Here is a 20,486-nt window from a genome sequence, read left to right on the forward strand (position 1 = left end):
GTGTGCACACATGCACTCATGTGTGTATGTGTTAATGAGAAAGAGTGTGTTATGTGCGTGTGAGAGAGAGAGTGGTGTGTGTGTGCACCCCTGTGCTTGTGTATGTGAGAGAGAGATTGAGAGATTGTGCGTGTGTGTGGTGTGGTGTGTGTTTGTGCATATGAGAGAGAGAGAGAGAGAGAGAGAGAGAGAGAGAGAGAGAGTTTGTATGTGGGGGGTGGTGTGGTGGATATGTCTACAAGAGAGGAGGGAGAGAGAGAAAGAGAGAAAGAGAGAAGGAAGGAAGGAAGGAAGGAAGGAAGGAAGGAAGGAAGGAAGGAAGGAAAGAGCACAAGCATTTTCTCCACCAGACAGAACAGAGGGCTGAGGCATGAGGTCCGAGTAGCCTGACAAGGAGGGTCTCGTAGGAGGAGGGAGACGCATGCAGGAAGGCTGCTTGAGTGTTGGGCAGGGTGAGAGGATCCTGAGAGGATGCCAGACCTGGGGCAGGTTTCCTTCTAAGTAGAACTCACCGATCTCTAACCTGGAGCTGAATTACAAGCACAACCCTACTTTCTGTCTGCTTTCTGAGATCAGGACTTGCTCTGCTGCCCAGGCTGGGCCCCCAATGCTCAGGCTCATGGGGCTTCCCAAGCATCTGGGACCACACCCAGCTCACCTGCTCTCTCTCTCTCTCTCTCTCTCTCTCTCTCTCTCTCTCTCTCTCTCTCTCTCTCTGTCTGTGTGTGTGTGTGTGTGTGTGTGTGTGTGTGTGTGTGTGTATGTGCGTGTGTGTGCAGCCAACAGCCTTACACGTGCTCAGTCTGTGCTCTCCAGTCCTAAACAATGCTCTCCTCCTTTGGGTTTTTGCTGTATTTTGTTTTCATTTTGCTTTGTGACAGGGTTTTATGTAACCCGGATTGGTACAAACTTGCTGTGTAGCCCAGGCTGGTCTAGAATTCTCACTCCTCCAGCTTCCACCTCTCAAGTTCTGGGGTGCAGCCATGCATCCCTGCCTGGCTGACTGCCTCGTTCTCCAACTGTATGATAAGCCAGTCGATAGCAGGCCACCCAGCATGGCCTCGAGGGGCTGCTTGGCTGAATGCACTTACACCTTCATCCTGGACTGGCTTTGGGCTCCAGGGGCCTGGGACAGAACTAGAGTTTAGAATGACTTTCCAGTTCATCCTGACAGTGGCAGGGTCAGCTCAAGGGTAGTTCACCTACCAGGGAAGAGAAAATGAGAATAATCATGTTAGCTAATGCTCCCAGAGCCTCTGTGGCCACTGGGACCCAGTCCTGGAAGGCTCCAGAAATCCTCACAGACATCAGCACCCCTTTTCTCCAGCCATGGACCTCAGGACCTCTTGCAGACCCAGGAGTCTGGAGCACCTGAGTTTTGGCTGCAGGCTAGAGTGTGGCTGTTGGCATCTGCTGGCACAGAAGTGATGATGTATGGGTGAACAACACAGCGTGGTTTGCTACAAATAGATTAACATTCCATGAGCCTTTGCTTTGAGGGTGGTTTGGTGCCAATCTAATTGCAGGGCTGTTGATCCTGCCAGGGAAAGGTCACAGTTCAGGGGCGCCTACGATGTCTACATCTGCTACTCAGGCGGGGTCAAGCTCTGTGTTTATTTAGGTGGATGTCTCAGAACCGGAGAAACAGGCGGCACCTCTGTACTGTGTGGGAAGGGAGGAATGACAGTGACGTCTTCCTGACTGAGGCAGTGCTGGGCAACTACCTTCTTTCTTGTGACATTCCAGAACTTTCTCCACCGTAGCAGCATCCATTGTTCTCTGGTACACTTCCATCCTGCTCAACACTAGCACATGTCAGGAGGATGTGCTAACGTCTCTCAACCAGACAAAAATCTAAAAAGGAAATGTCTCTCTGGGTGGTGATTCTGCACAAGGTGCAGGGAGGCATGAGGTGTGCTCTGCAGATATGATCCACTGTGCTCCTCTTTGGGTGGGCATAGAGCAGGAGAGTGGCAACCCAACTCTGCCCTGGGACCTTCTCCTCCTGACACTGAGGTGCTCTGGGCTGGTTTCAGGGCTGCTGGCCACTCCCCAAACCTACTCCCACGTTGACTCTTTTTCTGATTTTTATGGCTGCTTTGTTTTCCTTTTAAAATTATTTTTTCATTTATCTATTTACTTACTTATTGGGGGAGAGGGACACTAGTGTGGAGGTCAGAGGACAACCTGGAGTTAGTTCTCTCACTTCACCTTGTGGGTTCCAGGGATTGGACTCAGGTCGTCAGGCTTAATGGCAAGGGCCTTCACCTGCTGAGCCATCTAACTTGGCCCCTGCCCCTTTAAACATTTTAAAAACTGTTTGGGGTTTGTTTTGTGAAGACTCTGGTGGAGGGCTCCCAGGACTGTCCCACTCTGTGCTGTCATCATTGGCCCTTGGTTCACATGTTGTATCTGTCACTGACATGTGAGGTAGCTGTGTGCTCATGCTCCAGGCATCTAAGAACGGGTAAGGGGAACCCCAGACATAGTGCAGGTAGTCCTGGGAGGTCGCAGTCAGGTGAGGGGACCTGAGAGGCTGGTACCCAGTGTCCTGAAGGCTGACACACAGGTCAGGGACTGGCACAAGAGGAACCAGGCTTGGGTGGGGCTCTGAACAGCCAAGTGACAGACTGATGAAGACAAGGGTGTGGAGGGAGAGAGGGGAAGGGAAGGGGAAGGGATGGATGGAGGACAGGGGCAGGAAGAGAATAAGGGGAACAGAGGTAGGGCGGGTGTCCCATACACTGAAGACAGTACCCCATCTTCAGATGGGTAGGACAGGCCAGATCATGGGAGAGGACTCCTCAATCCCCACCCTCTTCCTGGACCATGTCAGGACCATGAGTGGGATCAGCATAGGGTCAGTAACTCTGAGATCTTTCTAAACATACATATGTATATACATGCATACATACATATCTCTCTATCTCTGTCTATCTATCCATTTATCTATCTGCCTGTCTATATCTGTTTCTATCCTTCCTCCTCCTCCCCTCCTATTCCTTCTTCTTCCTCTTTTTAGGTTTTCAAGACAGGATTTCTCTATGTTGCTCTGGCTGTCCTGGAACTCTCTTTGTAGACCATTCTGGCCATTCAAACTCACAGAGATCCACCTGCCACAGATCCTTTCTTTCTTATTTTTAATTAGAAGTTTTACTGACCATATTTCACATGCCTTGTAATTCGCCCATTCTGGTGTGCAATTTAGTGGCTTTAGTGTCTTCACAAACACATGCACACATCTCACAGTCAATTTCCATATCTAAGGCATATCAGATGGAATATGGCATCCTGGAGACACTCTTGGCTGACCAGTTGGGGCTGGCTTCAAGTGTATATGGTTCCTAGCCCCGTGCTGGGCTTGTTGCTCAGCTGTCACTGTCTACAAGTTCTGATTTTCTTGATCAGAAGCAAGTATGACCACACCTGGTTTATACTGGGAATTAGTGCACAGTAGGCCAGCACTCTACCAACTGAGCTGCATCCCCAGCTTGAATTTATTTATGTATGTATTTATTTATTTTTAATATTATATATATATATATATATATATATATATATATATTTTTTTTTTTTTTTTTGTCAAGGTCTCACTATGTCATTCATGGCTGGCCTGGAACTTGCTGTGTAGGCCAGCCTGGTCTTGAACTCACAGAGATCTGCCGGCCTCTGCCTCCTAAGTGCTGGGATTAAAGGTGCCACCAAGCCTTTTTCACTCTCCACCAGGCTCTGAAGTTTACAGCTGACCCTGTTCTGATGTGGAGGTAAACACTATGCAGATGTTGGGCCCATAAGAGCCCCTTGGGATTTATCCATGACTGGCATGTTGACAAAGGACCAGGTGCCCCAGGGCCTGCACATTTCCAAACCTCCTAGCCTTGCGTGTCTAGTATCGTGCAGACAGTGGCTCCAAACTATGGGTGCTCCTGTCCTCCAAGCTCCAGGTGCATCTAGGGCCACTCCAGGAAGGTCTGCCCCATGCCATTCTAAATCTCTGTATTGCCAAAACTCTTCCTGGCAGTTTGGCTTGGCATCCCAAGCCCCCCCCCCCTCCGCCACCACACACACCTTGAAAGGACACCAGTCACTCTAGTGAGCGCACCGACTCCATCTGTGAAAATCTACTTCCAATAAGCTCACATTCACAGGGCCTCTGGGGATGTGACTTAGAACACCTTAGGGCCAGGCTGTTAACAGGAAACCAGGAGTGAGCTGGTGGTGCTCATGACTGCTCTCTGCTCATCCCCATGTGACCCTCTTCCTTGTGATGACTCTGGCCTGCCCACCTGCTCTCCAGGAAGTTCTGGGGAAGGGGATCCATGGATTCTGGTCACTGACTGGCCTGTGGACACTGGGTGGCAAAGACACCTGCTAACTCCCTCTTGTGTTCTGGGTTCTAAGTCAGTCTCCATCCAGAATCTGCATCCCCTAAGGAACTGAGGAAGTCATGGGTCAGAGGTGTCCACAGTCATTTCCGAAACGAACTCAATCTTTTATTGTTTCTCTTTCCACTTGCCTTTAGTCTTTTGTGCTCAGACTGTGAGTTTTGGAGCAGGTCACATGGTTTGAAGTAACTTCACGGCCCTTCCTGCCTGGCCCTGCCCCACTACAGCCTGTGGAGAAAGCCATTGGCAGCTCACCGGGAGACACCAGATCCAGCCAACTGCAAGGAGGTCCTGCAGAAGCAATTCTGGGCACCTCTGGTGAGTAACTTGCTGGAGTCTGGAGTCCTGGCTTTTTAGCTGTTCCTCTTGTTGCTGTGAAGAAACAGATTGTTTGGGTCCACGGTTTTGGGGAACAGGGTATCATGGTGTGGAAGCCAAGGTAGCAGCTGCTCACGCTGCATCAGAGACAGGAAGCAGAGATGCATGCTGCTGTCCAGTTGGCTTCCTCCTCTTCATTCATATGCGATCTCAGCCCATGGGCATGGCGCTACCCACTCAAGGCCAGTCTTCACCCCCCAGACTTCCCTGGAAACACTCTTACAGACATGCACAGGGTTTTTTTTTCAAATGGTTCTAAAAACAGTCAAGCCAGTGATCAGCTGTCCCAGGTGAACTGGGTGCTGCTCATGGGGACAGGGTGCTCCTTCCAGCCACCACTTTCTGTTCATTATAAACACAGAGGTTGGCTTGCTATGGTTTCTGGGCATCTTCAGAGATCAGACCTCTTCATGGGGTACTCAACGCCAACTGGCCCAGCTCATTAAGACAAATGAAAATAACAACCGCAGGAATTTGTGGTCCTGAGTCCACTCCCACCTATGCTCAGAGATGCACAAGGATGTTGGCAGGGCTGTGTGTGTGATGTGGAAACCTAGAGTGGTTCAATTTCTACCCACAGGAGTATCACTGGTTTAAGAGGATGGTGCTGTGTGACTTGATCTTCCACAGAGGCAGAAGCCAGCAATGGCAGACACAGCGCAGTCATCGTAAAATGACTAAAGACCAGGGAGCTGTGGAGCAGGGAGCTATGGAGCAGGGAGCCCATTCTGGCCCCTGGTTGGTCTGGAAGCCAGTGGTTTTTGTTGTTTATTTAATGAGATCCAGCTATAATGCACTTTGCCTTTCATGCAACCACCTTGATCCACCCCCTGACTCCGACAGGCAATCCAGTCCTGTCCTGGTGCTCTCCCAGCCCTGACCCCCACCTGACCATTTCTTCCCTTAGAACAGCAGCAGCATTGCTGGCTGCCAACACAGCATCTAAGCTCTAAAATTTACTCCAGTACAGCTTCTCAACTTTGCTGTATTTTCTCCCCACTTGTGTGTGTGTGTGTGTGTGTGTGTGTGTGTGTGTGTGTGTGTGTGTGTTTGTGTGTGTGCCACTGAGAATGGAACCTAACACCCAGCACCTCAGCAATGCTGGGTAAATACTGTAGCACTGAGCTGTGCTCCCAGCCCCTGACCTGATTTTTACCATCATCTTCTTGGGTTAATGAAGTCCTTGGACCATGAACAGCACATGGCAAATGTGGTTTACCGACACCAGGGGAAACCTACTGCCTGCCTGAGGTGGGGGTGGGGTGGAGAGAGGAGTGAGCCTAGTGTTGACACAGGGTGTTCCTGTGACTCTCTGACTATCTGAGCTGGGTATTGTTTTTGTACCAGTGGTGTGGGGCCAGGAGGGTTGGAACAGAAAGCTCCCCAGCCTCCCAAGCACAGTCTTTGAATGCACCCCATTTCTCAGAATCCATGATTGCACCCCATCCCACCCTCCCAGAGTCCATGATTGCACCCCATTCCACCCTCTCATAATCCATGATTGCACCCCTATCCCACCCTCTCAGAATCCATGATTGCACCCCCATCCCACCCTCCCAGAGTCCATGATTGCACCCCATCCCACCCTCCCAGAGTCCATGATTGCACCCATCCCACCCTCTCAGAGTCCATGATTACACCCCTATTCTGCCCTTTCAGAGTCCAGGAATGGCAGAACTGTGCCGCATGGATTCCACGCTGACGGCTCTGGATGAGGAGATGCTCTGGGACATGCTGGAGAGCCACCGCTGCAAGATCGTACAGAGCATCTGCCCCAGCCGCCTCACCCCCTACCTGCGCCAGGCCAAGGTGCTGAGCCAGCTGGATGAGGAGGAGGTCCTCCACAGCCCCCGATTCACCAACAGTGCCATGAGAGTTGGTGAGTCCAGAGCCGTTAGCCTCTCCCTGAGTTGCCTGGGTTACAGCCAGGCTCTTCCTGTCCAGCAGTTCAACAGACTTCAACACTAAGGGTGGCTCATGCCTGTCATCCCAACATTCCAAGTGACTGAGGCAGGAGGATTGCTACAAGTTCAAGGCCAGTCTGGACTATAATGTGAGACTCTATCAAAAAGGGGAGATCTGTTGGTAGAAACTTTGCCACCGTACACCAAGAACTGAATAGATCCCAGTACCACATAAACCAAGCACTGTAGTGTGTACCTGGTGGAGGCAGAAAGATCAGAAGTTTAAGGCCATCTCCAGCTCTGTATTGATGAGTCTGGGCAGCCTAGACTATGTGAGGCCCTACCTCAAAACAATCTCCTCCAAAGCATCAAGGGGACCAAGGTCCCAACTTTTGGGATACCAAGTTAGTCCCCTAACAAAGTCCCAGCAAATAGCTATAAACAATGTTGTTTAAAAAGACTGTGGTGGGATTTGGGTGCAGCTCAGTGATAGAACACATATTTCACATGTACACGACCCTGACTTCATCCCTACCACAAGGGGAAGAAGCCCCACAAGGACGACGCATGCTCTCGGTTCTGCAGCCCAGAAGTCTTGCACGTTGTGTGGTCAGGGCCATGGTCCCACTGCAGGCTCTGTGAAGACTCTTCTTGCCTTTCAGCTCTAGGTGGTCCAGGAAACTTTTGGCATGTGGCCTCATCACCCCAACTCTGCCTCCATCTTTATAGGCCCTTTCCTGTGTTTTCCGTTTCTTCTTGTAAGCATACTTATAATTGGAATATGGCCCACTTTATCTTCATTTTCTTTTAATTTCTTTGTGGGTTTTTGTTGTTGTTGTTGTTGTTGGTTTGTTTTTCGAGTCAGGGTTTCTCTGTGAAACAGTCCTGGCTATCCTGGAACTCACTCTGTAGACCAGGCTGGCCTCGAACTCACAGAGATCCACCTGCTTCTGCCTCCTGAGTTCTGGGATTAAAGGCGTGCACCACCACCACCCAGCTTAATTTTTAAATTTAATTTTTTGATCAATACACTGTCTCATGTATCCTTGAACTTGCCATGTAGCCGAGGATGACTTTGAATTTTCAATTTGTCTATCTCTACTAGGATGATAGGTGTGTGCCAGCACTCACGCTGTGCAAACATGCTACCAGCTGAGCTGCATCCTCAGCCCCAGGATAGTCTTTCCTTGATATCTTTCACTTCATTATATCCACAAAGATCCTTGTCCAAAGGAAACATCTCACACAGGCACCATTTATTTAGTTCTCTGTTGCTGTGATAAACATCACGACCAAAAGCAACTTGAGGAGGAGAGGGCTTGTTTGCCTTACATTTCTAACCAAAGTCTATCGTTGAGGAAGCCAGGGCAGGAACTAAAGCAGATGCAATGGAGGATGGTACTCGTTGGCTTCCTCCTCATGGTTTGCTCAATCTTTTTCTTATACACCCCAGGACCACCTGCCCAGAGGTGGCACCATCTGCAATGCTCTAGGTCCTTCTACACCCATCGTTAACCAAGAAAGTGTCCCACGGGCTTTCATACAGGCCAGTCTGATGGGGACGACTCCTCAAAGGAGGGTTTCTCTTCCAGTATGACTCCAGTTTCTTGAGTTGATAAAAACTAACCCGCACAGGCAGTTTTGGGGGGCGGCATATCTTTGGGGGGCATCGGTCATCCCACTGTAGTTGTCTTTGGAAATTGTTCTTCTACTATTTCCTCACCTGTCAGTGACTGTACCACTGAAGGGTGTTGGGTGAAGTGCCACTGTTGATGAAATGCTCTCTGCAAAAGCAGGCCACAGAAGCCAGGCGGCGGGTGGAAATTATCGAGGTCATAATGTAGGTGCCTGGATCTCAAGTATAGGAGAGATTGATCTGAACTACTAACTCCAGCTGAGAAAAGCAGGATTTGAATCCTGCATTTGAGATGCCCCTAAAGCTCTCTGGGGCCACTCCCTGGAACTCCAAAAGACTGCTGTATTCTACACACACACACACACACACACACACACACACACACACACACACACACAGAGAGAGAGAGAGCGAGAGAGAGAGAGAGAGAGAGAGAGAGAGAGAGAGAGAGAGAGAGAGCCCGAGCCCTCAGTAAGACATGCCCCTTTATACCCAGCTCATAGCAGAACATTTTCTTGCCCCTAGTAGGGGTCCAGCTAATACAGTTCTTGCTTCTTCAAGTTGATAGTACATGAGTAAAGGTGATGTACAGAGCCTGTGAAAATAGTGAATCCAGTGCACCTCTCCATCAGGGATCCCAGAGAACTCCAACCCCCACACGTACAAAGCTGTCTACACCGTTAGGTGACTTAGGCTGGCTGGCTCTCTCTCCCAAGGGCATCTGTTGGATCTGCTGAAGGCCCGAGGGAAGAATGGGGCCGTCGCCTTTCTGGAGAGCCTGAAGTTCCACAACCCTGATGTCTACACCCTGGTCACTGGACTGCAGCCTGACATAGACTTCAGCACCTTCAGTGGTGAGAGCTGGATCAGAGGGCTGTAGGTACAGCACTTCCCTCCAGGCTGGGGTCTCTGGCCCTGGGCCCGGCACTCTACCAGCTCACTGCATTGGGCGAGGGTGGGGAAGAAGGCGGCCCTGGCTTCGAGGCCTATCTTTAGTCACCCGGCCCTGTGAGGAGACTCTCCCAGAAGTGGAAGGCTGACCTTTATGCTGTTTAAGGGGAAGCCTAGGGTCTGTCTTCCTGAGTTTTGCAGGTGAACACAGTCATGCAGTAAAGGCTTAGCCTGTGTGGTGGGACATGTCATGTTCAGGAGCTGACAGACTCTTTCCTGTTGAAATTTTTTGGTGTTAAATTGATTTGGGTGTTAAAAGAGCAGGCCCAGGAAACTCAAAACAACATCTAATAAACCATTTGCTCTGGCTTGGTGCAAGGGACGCATTTGTGAGTTCATAAGGCAGATTTACGTCACTGCTGTGTTTTCTTTGGAGTCCCATGGAAATTGCTAACTTCGAGTGCAATCAGTTTGTAAGGGGAGCTGGATGAGAATGCCAGGGTCTTGTGGGGAAACCTAGAAGGCAGTCTAAATCATGACAACAAATATGGAGTCCAAAAAAGCAGGAGGCTTTCAGAGAGACCAACGGAGTAGGCCTGTAGGCTTGCAAGGGTCTGGCCAAGGGGTACAAGACCCAGGGAGCTGAGTAAGGAAGGGCAAGGTGACAGAGAGAGGGACTGCCCATCTGCAGGTCTCATGGAGACATCCAAGCTGACTGAGTGCCTGGCTGGGGCCATCAGCAGCCTGCAGGAGGAGCTGGCCCAGGAGAAGGCGCAGAAGGACATGCTGCTTCGGAGATGCCAGCAGCTGAAGGAACGCCTGGGCTTGGCTGAGACCCGTGCAGAGGGCCTGCGCCAGCTGGAGGCTGACCACAGCCGCATGAAGCGTGAGGTCAGTGCCCACTTCCACGAGGTCCTGAAGCTGAAGGATGAGATGCTGAACCTGTCACTGCACTACAGCAATGCACTTCGGGAGAAGGAGCTGGCTGCCACACGCTGCCACAGCCTGCAGGAGGAGGTACCCTACACTTGAGGGTTCATGCCAGATGTTGGGGGGTATCCAAGCAGCCTGGGAACCAGCCTCCACCCACCATGGCCTGGAGACCTCCTGGCTTTGCCTTATGGGGTGCTTCCTTTCAGAGAGGCCAGGCCAACACAGGGGGAGGTCTTGGAAATCTAAGTTTCTCTTGGGCCTCTGACCAAAAAAAGGAGGAGGCCAGCTTGATCTAGCTGGGTAGTTTGGGGGTTCAGGGCCCTGGACACACACAGACCCCTGGACCCTGCAAGTTACCCCAGGAAACTTTGCCTGCAACAGGTCCAGTTCCCCTGGCTCTCGGCATCCCTAGCCCTCACTGACTTGACTTCGTTGTGGTGGTGGTGTTCTGTGAGTTCACATTCTCTCCATCAGAGGAACACAAGAGAGCAGTGAAAGCACTGGGGGCCACCAATCTAACAGTAGGGATGGGAGCTGGCACTGGCCCCCTTGGTCTGCTCAAACCACTGGTTTAAACACTGTATCTCATCTGTAGTAAATTAAAGCTAAAACGCCTTTCCCCACTGGCTGCATTAGTTACTTTTCTGTCACTGTTATAAAACACTGGCCAAGCCCAGCGGTGGTGGTGGCACACACCTGTAATCCCAGCACTCGGGAGGCAGAGGCAGGCGGATCTTTGTGAGTTTGAGGCCAGCCTGGTCTACAGAGCAAGATCCAGGACAGGTACCAAAACTACACAGAAGATTCGTCTTGCGGGGGGGGGGGGGGGGACAAAACAAAACAAAAAACCACTGTGGCCAAAGCAACTTATAGAAGGGAAGTTTTGCTTGGGCTTATGGTTCCAGAGGATAGGAGTCTGTCATGGCAGGGACGGCAGGATGGCAACAGGAGGCATGGTGACCAGAGCAGGAAGCTGAGAGAGTATAGCTTCAACTGCAGTCATGAAGCAAAGAGGAAACCAGGAGTAGGGCGTGGTGGCTCTGCATTCTCCAAGCCCACCCCTAGTGACATACTTCTGGTGACCTCCAACCGAGGACCAAGTGTTCAGATACATTTATCATTCAAACCATCACAGAGTGTAAGCGTGTGCACTGCTTTTCTAGGGGACCTAAGTTCAGGTCCTGGAACCTATGTTGGGCAGCATATAACTCCAGCTCCAGGGGGATCTAGTGCCTCTGGCCTCTGAAGGCAACTGCGCCCACATGCACATGCCCACACATGGACATACACTCATATATGTACTTTAAAATCAAGTAAATACTTGTAAATGCCGCTTCTTCCCATGAGGGCCTAGGGATGCTCAGGAGGTAAATCAGAGGCCCTCCACATGCCATCAGCATCAGCAGGAAGGGTGGGCAAGCCGCATGTGATGGAGAAACCTTCCCCATGCCCCTCCTCCCACTTCCTCCCACACAGCTCTACCTGGTGAAGCAGGAACTACAGAGGGCAAGCCTTGTGTCATCATGTGAACGAGAATCTCGAGAGAGGTCCCTGAGGCTGGCCAGTGACCTGGAGTGTGAGGGAGAGGAACTGAACCGTCTTAAGGAGGAGAATGAAAAACTCCGCTCCATGACCTTCAGCCTGGTAGGGTCCCCTGAGTCCCTCAGGAGGCCAATGCCTCCTGCTGATCTGGAAAGGCCATGTCCTTAGTGTCAGTGGGTGGATGTGGACTGTGGGACTTCTCACAGTGGTCTCACTAAAGTGAGGCTCAGTGGCTCGTGCCAACCCCTTCTCTATATCTTAGGGTAGGCCTTGAACCCACAATCCTCTTGTCTCAGCATCCTGCCGTGATAAGTCAGTTTATGCAACCCCCTTCTTGTTCCTTCCTACCTCCCCGTCTCCAGACCACACAGATGGTAACAGCATTAGAAACCTTGTCCCTGGGGGTGGGGATTTAGCTCAGTGGTAGAGCACTTGCCTAGCAAGTGCAAGGCCCTCGGTTGGGTCCTCAGCTCCGGAAAAAATAAATAAATAAACTTATTTATTTAAAAAAAAAAAAGAAGAAGAAGAAGAAAAAGTTGTTCCTACATTAGCTTACCCTCTGGGCTGATTTTCTGTGGCTACATTGTTCTGCAATAGGAAAGGCCACTTGTAAATGGTATGGTGGTGCAGGCCTGAAGTCCCAGCACTTAGGAGCCTGAGGCAGCTGATGCCTTAGTTAAAATAGAATAAAATAATAGCAGCCTGGATGAACTATAAGGATCTGGAAAAAATAAATCTGTTCTGCCTGTAAGACTTCCCGTGTCCTGCCCACCATGACTTGGAGAGAGTCATGCATGGAGCCTAAAGAACTGGGAAACATTGGTGCCCTGAACTCTGCAAACACTTTACCTTTCTCCTTTTATTCCTTTTAATTAAAAAAATATTACTGTTGGGCAGTGGAGGCACACACCTTTAGTCCCAGTACTCAGGCAGAGTTCCAGGACAGCCAGGGCTACACAAAGAAACTCTGTCTCGAAAAACAAACAAAAAAAGTTACTGGGAGGGGTTATTGGAAAGATGGCTAGTAATTAAGAGCATTTGCTGTTCTTGCAGATGACCTAGGTGTTATTTATTAAGCAGAGCAATGTTATTCATTAAGTGGTGCTGTTTCCCATGCAAGAAAAGGCATAAGGCACAATAAAACCCACTATAAGAGATTATTAGGGGAAAGGAACAGAAGGGATGTGCTTAGGCCTATGGAAATGACCATGCAGGAAAAGGGGGAGGGGTATGTAGGACCTGATTTTATGGATTTCCTTGGCACATGCACATATAGGCTTACATAGCTATGCCATATATGCACATAGATTACATGATCATACTGCTCGCAAATTACATGATCATGCAGTGCACAGATTACATAGAACTTAAGGCCCTGATATGACTAAGCATCTTGCCAGGGCATGTGTGATCATGGGGGAGTGGCTAGGAATTCTGTCACTAGGTTCACTTCCCAGTACCCACATGGCAGCTTATAGCCATCTGTAACTCCAGTTCCAGATGTTCTAACGCCCCCTTATGGCCTCTATAGGCATTGCACACACATGGTACACATACATGCATGTAGGCAAACAGTAATACACAAGTTCTTTAAATATATACCCCTTGGGGGTGGCACACAGCTCACTGCAGCTTGAGCTGGACTGTGTGTCACTCACAGGCTCCTTTGGAAAATACAGCATGGAAAGGTCTGTCCCTTGTCTTGAGGCTCTGCTGGTAGAGCTGCTAATGGAGAAGGCTAAATGATCGTATGGAATTGTCCCTTGAGGGGGTCTGTCTCCTTGACCATTAGAACCAAATGCCTGTCTTCTCACTTGTGACTGGTGTGTATGTGTACGTACGTGTGTGTGTGTGTGTGTGTGTGTGTGTGTGTGTGTGTGTGTGTGTGTTTCTGGGGATTGAACCAGGAGCCCTACACACACTATGCCTTCACACTCCAAAATGTATCCACAACCCTCATTTCATTTTCTGAGTCAGTGACTAAGTGGCCTAAATTGGTCTTGACCTCATTCTTAGCCTAGGCTAGCCTCAAACAGCAACCTATAGTAATCAGACCACACTATCTAACATACACACAGCCTTGGGGACTCTGTTTACCCACTGGTATGGCTCTTGGGAGGTTGGCTGACCTCATTCTGCACCAGGTGGAGAAGGACATTCTGGAACAGAGCCTGGATGAGGCCCGGGAGAGCAAGCAAGAGCTGGTGGACCGCATCCACTCACTGCGGGAGCGAGCAGCAGCCGCAGAGAGGCAGCAGAAGCAGGTGACACCATAGTGCCCTCCATCTTGGGCGGGTGCGTTTGTGGGACGGACTGGCTTAGTCAATCATCCACACAGTTTAACTAACTTTGCTTAGATAATTTGTGGGTACACTCAACTGCTTCTCCATCAGGTCCTTACTGAGTGCCAACCATAACCCAGACCTCATGGTCAGGCACAACAGAGGAACCCTAGGACCATGCCAAAGGCTTAGGGACCACAAGAGCCCAAGATTTAGACAAGGGAAAATGGAGAGAAAAGAGTGAGGCAAGGGGAAATCGCTTCTGCATTGGAGCCATTAAACAGCATGTGATTCTGCACACTCCATACACACACCATTGCTGACTATGATTGGCTGTGTGGCTCTATAGACAGACCTCTAAACCTGTTCCTGCAGAAAAAGTGAATTCACCTCACTTCCCCTCCAAGCCCCCTGTCTGCCTTTCTCCCATGTCCCCATTCACCACTTCCTGCCTAGGCCTCAGGGCCAATGAATGCCACTGGTATGTCCCCAATGTACAGTACTGGGAGGAGAGAGAACAGACCCTACTCCAGTTCCGGAAGACCCAGGTGGACTGTGAGCTGTACCGAGAAAAGATGACCACACTACAGGGCCAGGTGGCTGAGCTCCAGAAGGAACGTGACCAGGTATCCTAAGCATTGGAGGTTAACCTGGAGTGGGGGAATGCAGGTGTCTTCCCTTGCTGGCACCGGGTTCAGGAAGACACCATCATCTACACTGTCCCCTGCTGGTGTGTGAGTGAAGCCAAGAGCTGCTGGCTCAGGGGAGAGGACTCAGGGTTTCTTTCCTTGGTCCATGGGAGGTTCCTTCACTCTCCGGCAATGCACTGACACAGACTCTCTGTCATTCTCCCAACAAGAAATAGGCTATCCTGACACAAGACATAGGCTGTCCATCCCAGATATGGACTTTATTAAAACATAGTAGGCTTGCACAATCAGTGTGAGTGCTGGTTAGTGCACACTGGATGAGTTCACAGAAAGTGCCCACAGCATGGGGGCACCTTTTGCAGCTCAGATGCCTGGGTCATTGTTCAACCCCTAACCATCCCTCACTGCTCCTATCCTGGCTACAGGCATACACAGCGAGGGACGGGGCCCAGATGGAGATGGCTCAGCGCCTGGTGGAGAAGGATGCCCTGCGCAGGCGAGTGTTCGAGCTGACAGAGCAGGTCTTCGAGCTGCGCACTCAGCTGCGCAGGCTGCAGGCAGAGCCCCCAGGAGGAGTGAGTGCTCTACCCCAGGAGTCTGGGTAGTGGGCTGCACGGGTGACAGTGAGACACAGGAGGTATTAACTGAGCTGGAGAGATGGGGACAGAGCCCACACAGCCCTCCACAGCTGCCTGCCTCTGGTCAGTGATGGAGCTGGGAAGCACTGAGCTAATGGGGTGGCCATCTTGCTTCTGCATCTCTTCATGTTAATGTCCCTGTGTTACAGAAAAGGGAGCTCGGGGGGAGGTTCAGTAAATCTAGTGTGTGGTGACAGAAGAGGCTGGCAGTATGTCTGCTTTACATAGATGATTTTTCCAAAGTCAGAAATCCAGGAACTGAGTGACGCAGGTGCTGTGGTGAGGGACCTGTGTGCCTGAGGGCTGTGAGTGTCACAAAGCCTGTTTGGTCCATGGACAGTGTGGGTCAGGTGCCCTGGGTAGGCAAGACTGCTTGAGTACCCATGGTCCAGGTAGAGACACAGTAAGAACCTCTTCCTTCTGTGGGGTGGACCCACCCCTTTCTGTGTGCATGCACGTATGTGCACACATGTGTGTATGTGTGTGCATGTGTGTGGTCTTGTGCCACATTCATGCTAGGCAAGTAATCTGCTACTAAACCATATCCAGGCCTTTCCCAACCTATTTTTTTTTTAAAAGGAACTATTAACTGAACTGGAACTGAAGTTACAGATGGTTGTGAGCTGCTGTGTGGGTGCTGGGAACAGAACCTGGGTCCTCTGAAGAGCAACAAGTGCTTTTAACTAACCCTGAGCTGTCTCTCCAAACTGTAACTGCTCATTTCGAGTCTGGGATGGTATTCAGTTTTATTTTCTTCTCTTCTCTAGTCCTTCACCCTCCTTCATTTTCTTTGTAACATGTAAATATACACATATGCATGGTACCTACATACATTACACAGTATATTATTTTTAAAACTAGCACACAACATACAATCTTTATGTTCTCTAGATTCTCTAGACAGACTGAATTGTACTTTTCTCAAGCCAGGTGGATCTCATTTCCTTGGTGGGTAACTCCTGGGAGTCTAGGGAACCAGCATTTCACCCAGAAGCTGTCTGGGGTAGGAGGGTGTTCATGGGTAAGTTCCCTGACCCATCTGGTTTCTTCGGAAGCCCGAGCAGGAAGCTGGAGCCAGGGAACTCTGCCTCCGGGGGAAGCAGCGGCTTGTGCGGAGGCATGCCATGTGCCCACCAGATGACAGTGACTGCAGTCTCCTCAGCTCCACTGAGGTACATGCCCCTCCCCACCTCGGCCCTCCACCCCCACACTCTGCTGCATTCAGCCCAACACATCATGGGGCTAAGAACCTTATTTCCACAGAGGAATCAGTACCACTGAGCATTTCAAACAGGAAATCATTCCCTCATGGTCTGGGAGCTGGAAACCCAAAATCAAGGTGCCACACTCTGTGGCTTTGGTGGATGGCCTTTCCTATCTCTCCAGCTTTGCTTTCACAACAATCCTTAGCTGGCAGCCATCCACTCTCCACCGTCATCATGTGGACAGCTCCAGATTTCCTTGCAGAGATTCTCAACCTTCCTAATGCTTCGATCCTTTAATACAGTTTCTCATATTGTGACTACCAACCATAAAATTATTTTTGTTGCTACTTTATAACTGTAATTTTTGGAGACAGGTTTACCAAAGGGGTTGCGACCCACAGGTTAAGAACCACTGTATTCGAGAGTGTATCAAACAACTTCCCTGAGATTATCAACTCAAAGGAGAAACATTTGTTTGTTCAGAGGTTTCAGCCACAATGGCTCAGACCCATCACTTCAGGCCTGTGGTGAGGTAGTATCCATCTCCCAGCACAGCATGCGGTGGGGGAGACCTCACAGCAGCTGGGAAAACAGACAGAGAGACAGATAGAGAGAGAGACACAGAGACAGAGAGACAAAGACAGAAAGAGAGAGACAGGGACAGAGAGAGGGAGGGGGAAAGAACCCAACTAAAAATCTCCTGCAAAGGCACACCCCCAAAGACCTAACTTTCTTCCATAGACCTCCTCTTAAAGTGTCAACTACCCATCAGCACCACAAGGTGGCAGTCAAGCCTTCAACACATAGTCTTTGGGGAACATTTAAAAATCTAAACCATAACGGAAAGACACCAGTGGATTTGCAGCCCACTCTGACCCAGTCTGGCTTCTTCTTAGCTTGATTTCATCTGTGAAGATGCTACTTTCACATCAGGTCACATTCATAAGTTGTGGGGGACCTGAATTCCAGAAAACACTATTCCACCCAGCTCAAATGGTCTCTGTGATGTTAGACCCTCGGGTGTCTGCTCTCGGCCTTTGGCAAAGAGACAAAGTGGTCTCTTCATGGTGGCCATTCAAGTTCAGGATGCTCAGGGTATGATGGAAGTACCACTACCATGGGCTGCCATGGGCCGGAATGGGTATGAGAGGCAGGTCAGGCCACCACCTGGAGCAGGGTCAGGCTTCATTCCTGTATGACCCCAGCAATGTCCCCCAGGACCCCTGCATCTGCAGAGCGGCAGACCTGCATCTGCATATGCACATGCTCACTGGCTTCTTGGAAAACTGGGGACAAGGAGGGAGAGTCCGTATTCCAACCAGAACCCCAGGGTCCAGTCAAAACCATACCCCAGCTGCTCATCTTCACTGCCCAGAGACCAAGATCGTTGTTTCCTTTGGGGTCATGGCCAAGATGGTGCTCAGTAATAACTCCTGATTTGTCTTATTCGTGCACATCTGTCCCCCTTAAATACCTGAGTGGGGTCAGCTCTCCTGTCTAGCCCTCCCCTATACTCTAGGATGTGGCCATCTTTGTCTGGCTCCCTCCCTCAGGCTCCTAGTGCAGGCTCTATTGTGGACTATTTCATACCCCCTCCACTGGGCTTCTTTGTCACTCACTCCAGGAAGTCTGTCACACCCTGGTATGATGTACCTGTTCACTGACCTGTGTCTTCCCATCAGTCCTCCACACACACCCTGGGGATGGCACCTGTCCCCAGGAGTTTGTGGGTACTCTGGATCCACAGAGCTGATATAGGGGTTCTCAATGCCTGCTCAGAACTGCCCCCCCCACCTGAGGCCTAGCTTCTCTCCTCACCAGTCAGGAACTCCCCCACCCTGGGTCTCATGGCTTTATATGCAAAATGGGATACCCCCCCACACACAGTCTAGAATGTATACAGTAGGCACATGACTTAATATCTTCCTCTGCTTTTCTTTACTGTGCTGTTACTCTTTGGCCACCTTCCACCAGTCCCGGCTGTGGTGGGACCTGAATCCCACATCCAGCCGTGAGCAGATGGACAGCTTCCGCTCCAGCAGCCCCATGCCTCCCAGCCAGCAGTCCCTGTACAAGCGGGTGGCAGAGGACTTCCTGGAAGACCCTGAGTCTCTAAGGTAGAGCATGGTATGGGTTTGGGATCTAGCTTGAAGGGGATCCTAGATAGACCAAGCACCACCTAGGCTTTGGGCACAGCAGCTCAGAAAGGTGCTGGGTGCTCTAGCCTCAGCTGGAGCGGGCCATCCTGCCTGGTTGTGTGGTAGCCTCAGCTGGAGCGGGTCATCCTGCCTGTTTGTATGCTAACCTCCTGTGTTTTGTGGCAGCTTCCCAGAAGTCCTGGAGGTGCGCCTTCAAGGGGCTATAGGGGATGACACAGACACAGACCTTGAGTATGAGATACTAGATGGAGCAGGTGAGCACTGCCACACACGAGGATCTCTACAGCATGCTCTTTTCCTGGGCTATGGAACTGCTGTGGGGCAAGTGAGACAGACAGCATGGATCTCTCTCCAGGGACAGTAGAGAGATGTGAACTTGATCTCTGACCTTGGCCTCTATGTTAGTCTAGCTACCTCAGCCCAGCTGAGTTCTGTTTGCTGTTATCTCTTTATTTTTTATGTAGAGGCCCAAACACGGCTCGTCATATGTGCTCAGGTAGCCACAGACATTCCTGTTCGCTTCCCTGTGAACAGGAGGTAGCAAGCACGGTGCTAAGTTGCTTCTGGCAGAGATGTCTAGCACAGGCTGCATCTGATGGGAGCATCCCTTCTCTTGGGTGCTGCCCCAAGCCTCTCGGCTTTCACTTCCTTATGTCTGTGATTGAACTGGTCCTTTGTCCTGAAGTCCATGAGCCTTTTCCATCTCACACCTCCGGCACACCTGGCTCTCACAAAGGTGTTTGGCTCCTACCCAGAATTCTCTCCACAGCCACCAGAGGGCGAGAGTCACCCTCATTCTGCACAGTGGACCAGGTGATCTGAAATCCAACCTTTGCTGACTTCTGCCTCCAGGTCACACAGTGTTGCTGGATCAAACTCAAGCACATCTGGGTTGTTTCCTCAGTTTAATTTGGCTTTTAAGATAATCGGATCATTTTTTTGCTTGTGATCTGGGCTAAGGCCATTTATGGGTGGCACCTGTTAGGTCTCCAGTAGATCTTGTCCTGGCCCAAGGTCACAGAATTCAAATTGACATGTTGTATCCGGGCCTGGGAAAATGGCTCTGGGGGTAAAGTGCTTGGTGTGTATGCATGAGAGCCTGATCATCGGAACCCACGTAAAAGCCAGGCATGGCAGCATGCATCTGTAAGCCCACCGCTGGGGAGTTGAGATAGGCAGATATCTGGGGGTTCTCTGACCAGCAGGGCTGCCTGAAATGAAGAGCTTTGGATTCAATGAGAGACCCTGCCTCACAAAATAAGATGGAAAGTGATAGAGGAATTCAACTGAAGCTGACCTCTGACTTACACACACACACACACACACACACACACACACACACACACTCTTACACAGAGAGAGACAGAGAGAGACACACATAGAGAGATAGTGACAGACAGAGAGAGGCACACACAGTGAGAGAGACAAAGAGTACTCTGGATATAGAGTCACACACTTGTAATCTCAGAACTTTGGAGGATTGAGAATTCAAGGGCTATATAGTGAGACCTTGTTTCAAATTAATTAAAAATTTTAAATAATTTATTTTTATTTTATGTGCATTGGTATTTTGCCTGCATGTATGTCTGTGTAAGGGGTCAGGTCCCCTAGAACTGCAATGGTGAGCTGCTATGTGGGTTCTGGGAATTGAACCTGGGTCCTCTGGAAGAGCAGTCAGTGCTCTTAACTGCTGAGTCATCTCTCCAGCACCAAATTAATTAATTTTTAACATGCTAGGGAGCCTCATGGAGCATCTACTGTGAACATTCACACGCCTACCACAGCCAGTGAGCTGCTGGACAGTGCTAAGGAGCAGGCCAGGGCTGTGCCAGATTTGAGACTCCCTTTTTTAAGATTTATTTTATTTTATGTGTATGGGTGTT

At 50.2% G+C, this 20,486-nt stretch overlaps 1 protein-coding gene across 1 annotated transcript in view; it reads left to right on the plus strand.

Annotated features, from left to right (window-relative positions):
• The first annotated feature begins 6,431 nt into the window (after window positions 1–6,431).
• Window positions 6,432–20,486, plus strand: part of Card14 (caspase recruitment domain family member 14) — a 28,284-nt gene continuing 14,229 nt past the window's right edge. Inside the window, exons 1-10 of the mRNA XM_036194640.1 lie at window positions 6,432–6,642; window positions 9,020–9,157; window positions 9,886–10,211; window positions 11,604–11,771; window positions 13,814–13,933; window positions 14,452–14,577; window positions 15,027–15,176; window positions 16,295–16,411; window positions 18,419–18,561; window positions 18,769–18,857. Coding sequence (XP_036050533.1) covers window positions 6,432–6,642; window positions 9,020–9,157; window positions 9,886–10,211; window positions 11,604–11,771; window positions 13,814–13,933; window positions 14,452–14,577; window positions 15,027–15,176; window positions 16,295–16,411; window positions 18,419–18,561; window positions 18,769–18,857 — 1,588 coding nt within the window. The remainder of the gene's footprint in view (window positions 6,643–9,019; window positions 9,158–9,885; window positions 10,212–11,603; window positions 11,772–13,813; window positions 13,934–14,451; window positions 14,578–15,026; window positions 15,177–16,294; window positions 16,412–18,418; window positions 18,562–18,768; window positions 18,858–20,486) is intronic.

This window comes from Onychomys torridus, chromosome 8, assembly GCF_903995425.1.
Source record: "Onychomys torridus chromosome 8, mOncTor1.1, whole genome shotgun sequence".
Classification (NCBI taxonomy): Eukaryota; Metazoa; Chordata; class Mammalia; order Rodentia; family Cricetidae; genus Onychomys; species Onychomys torridus.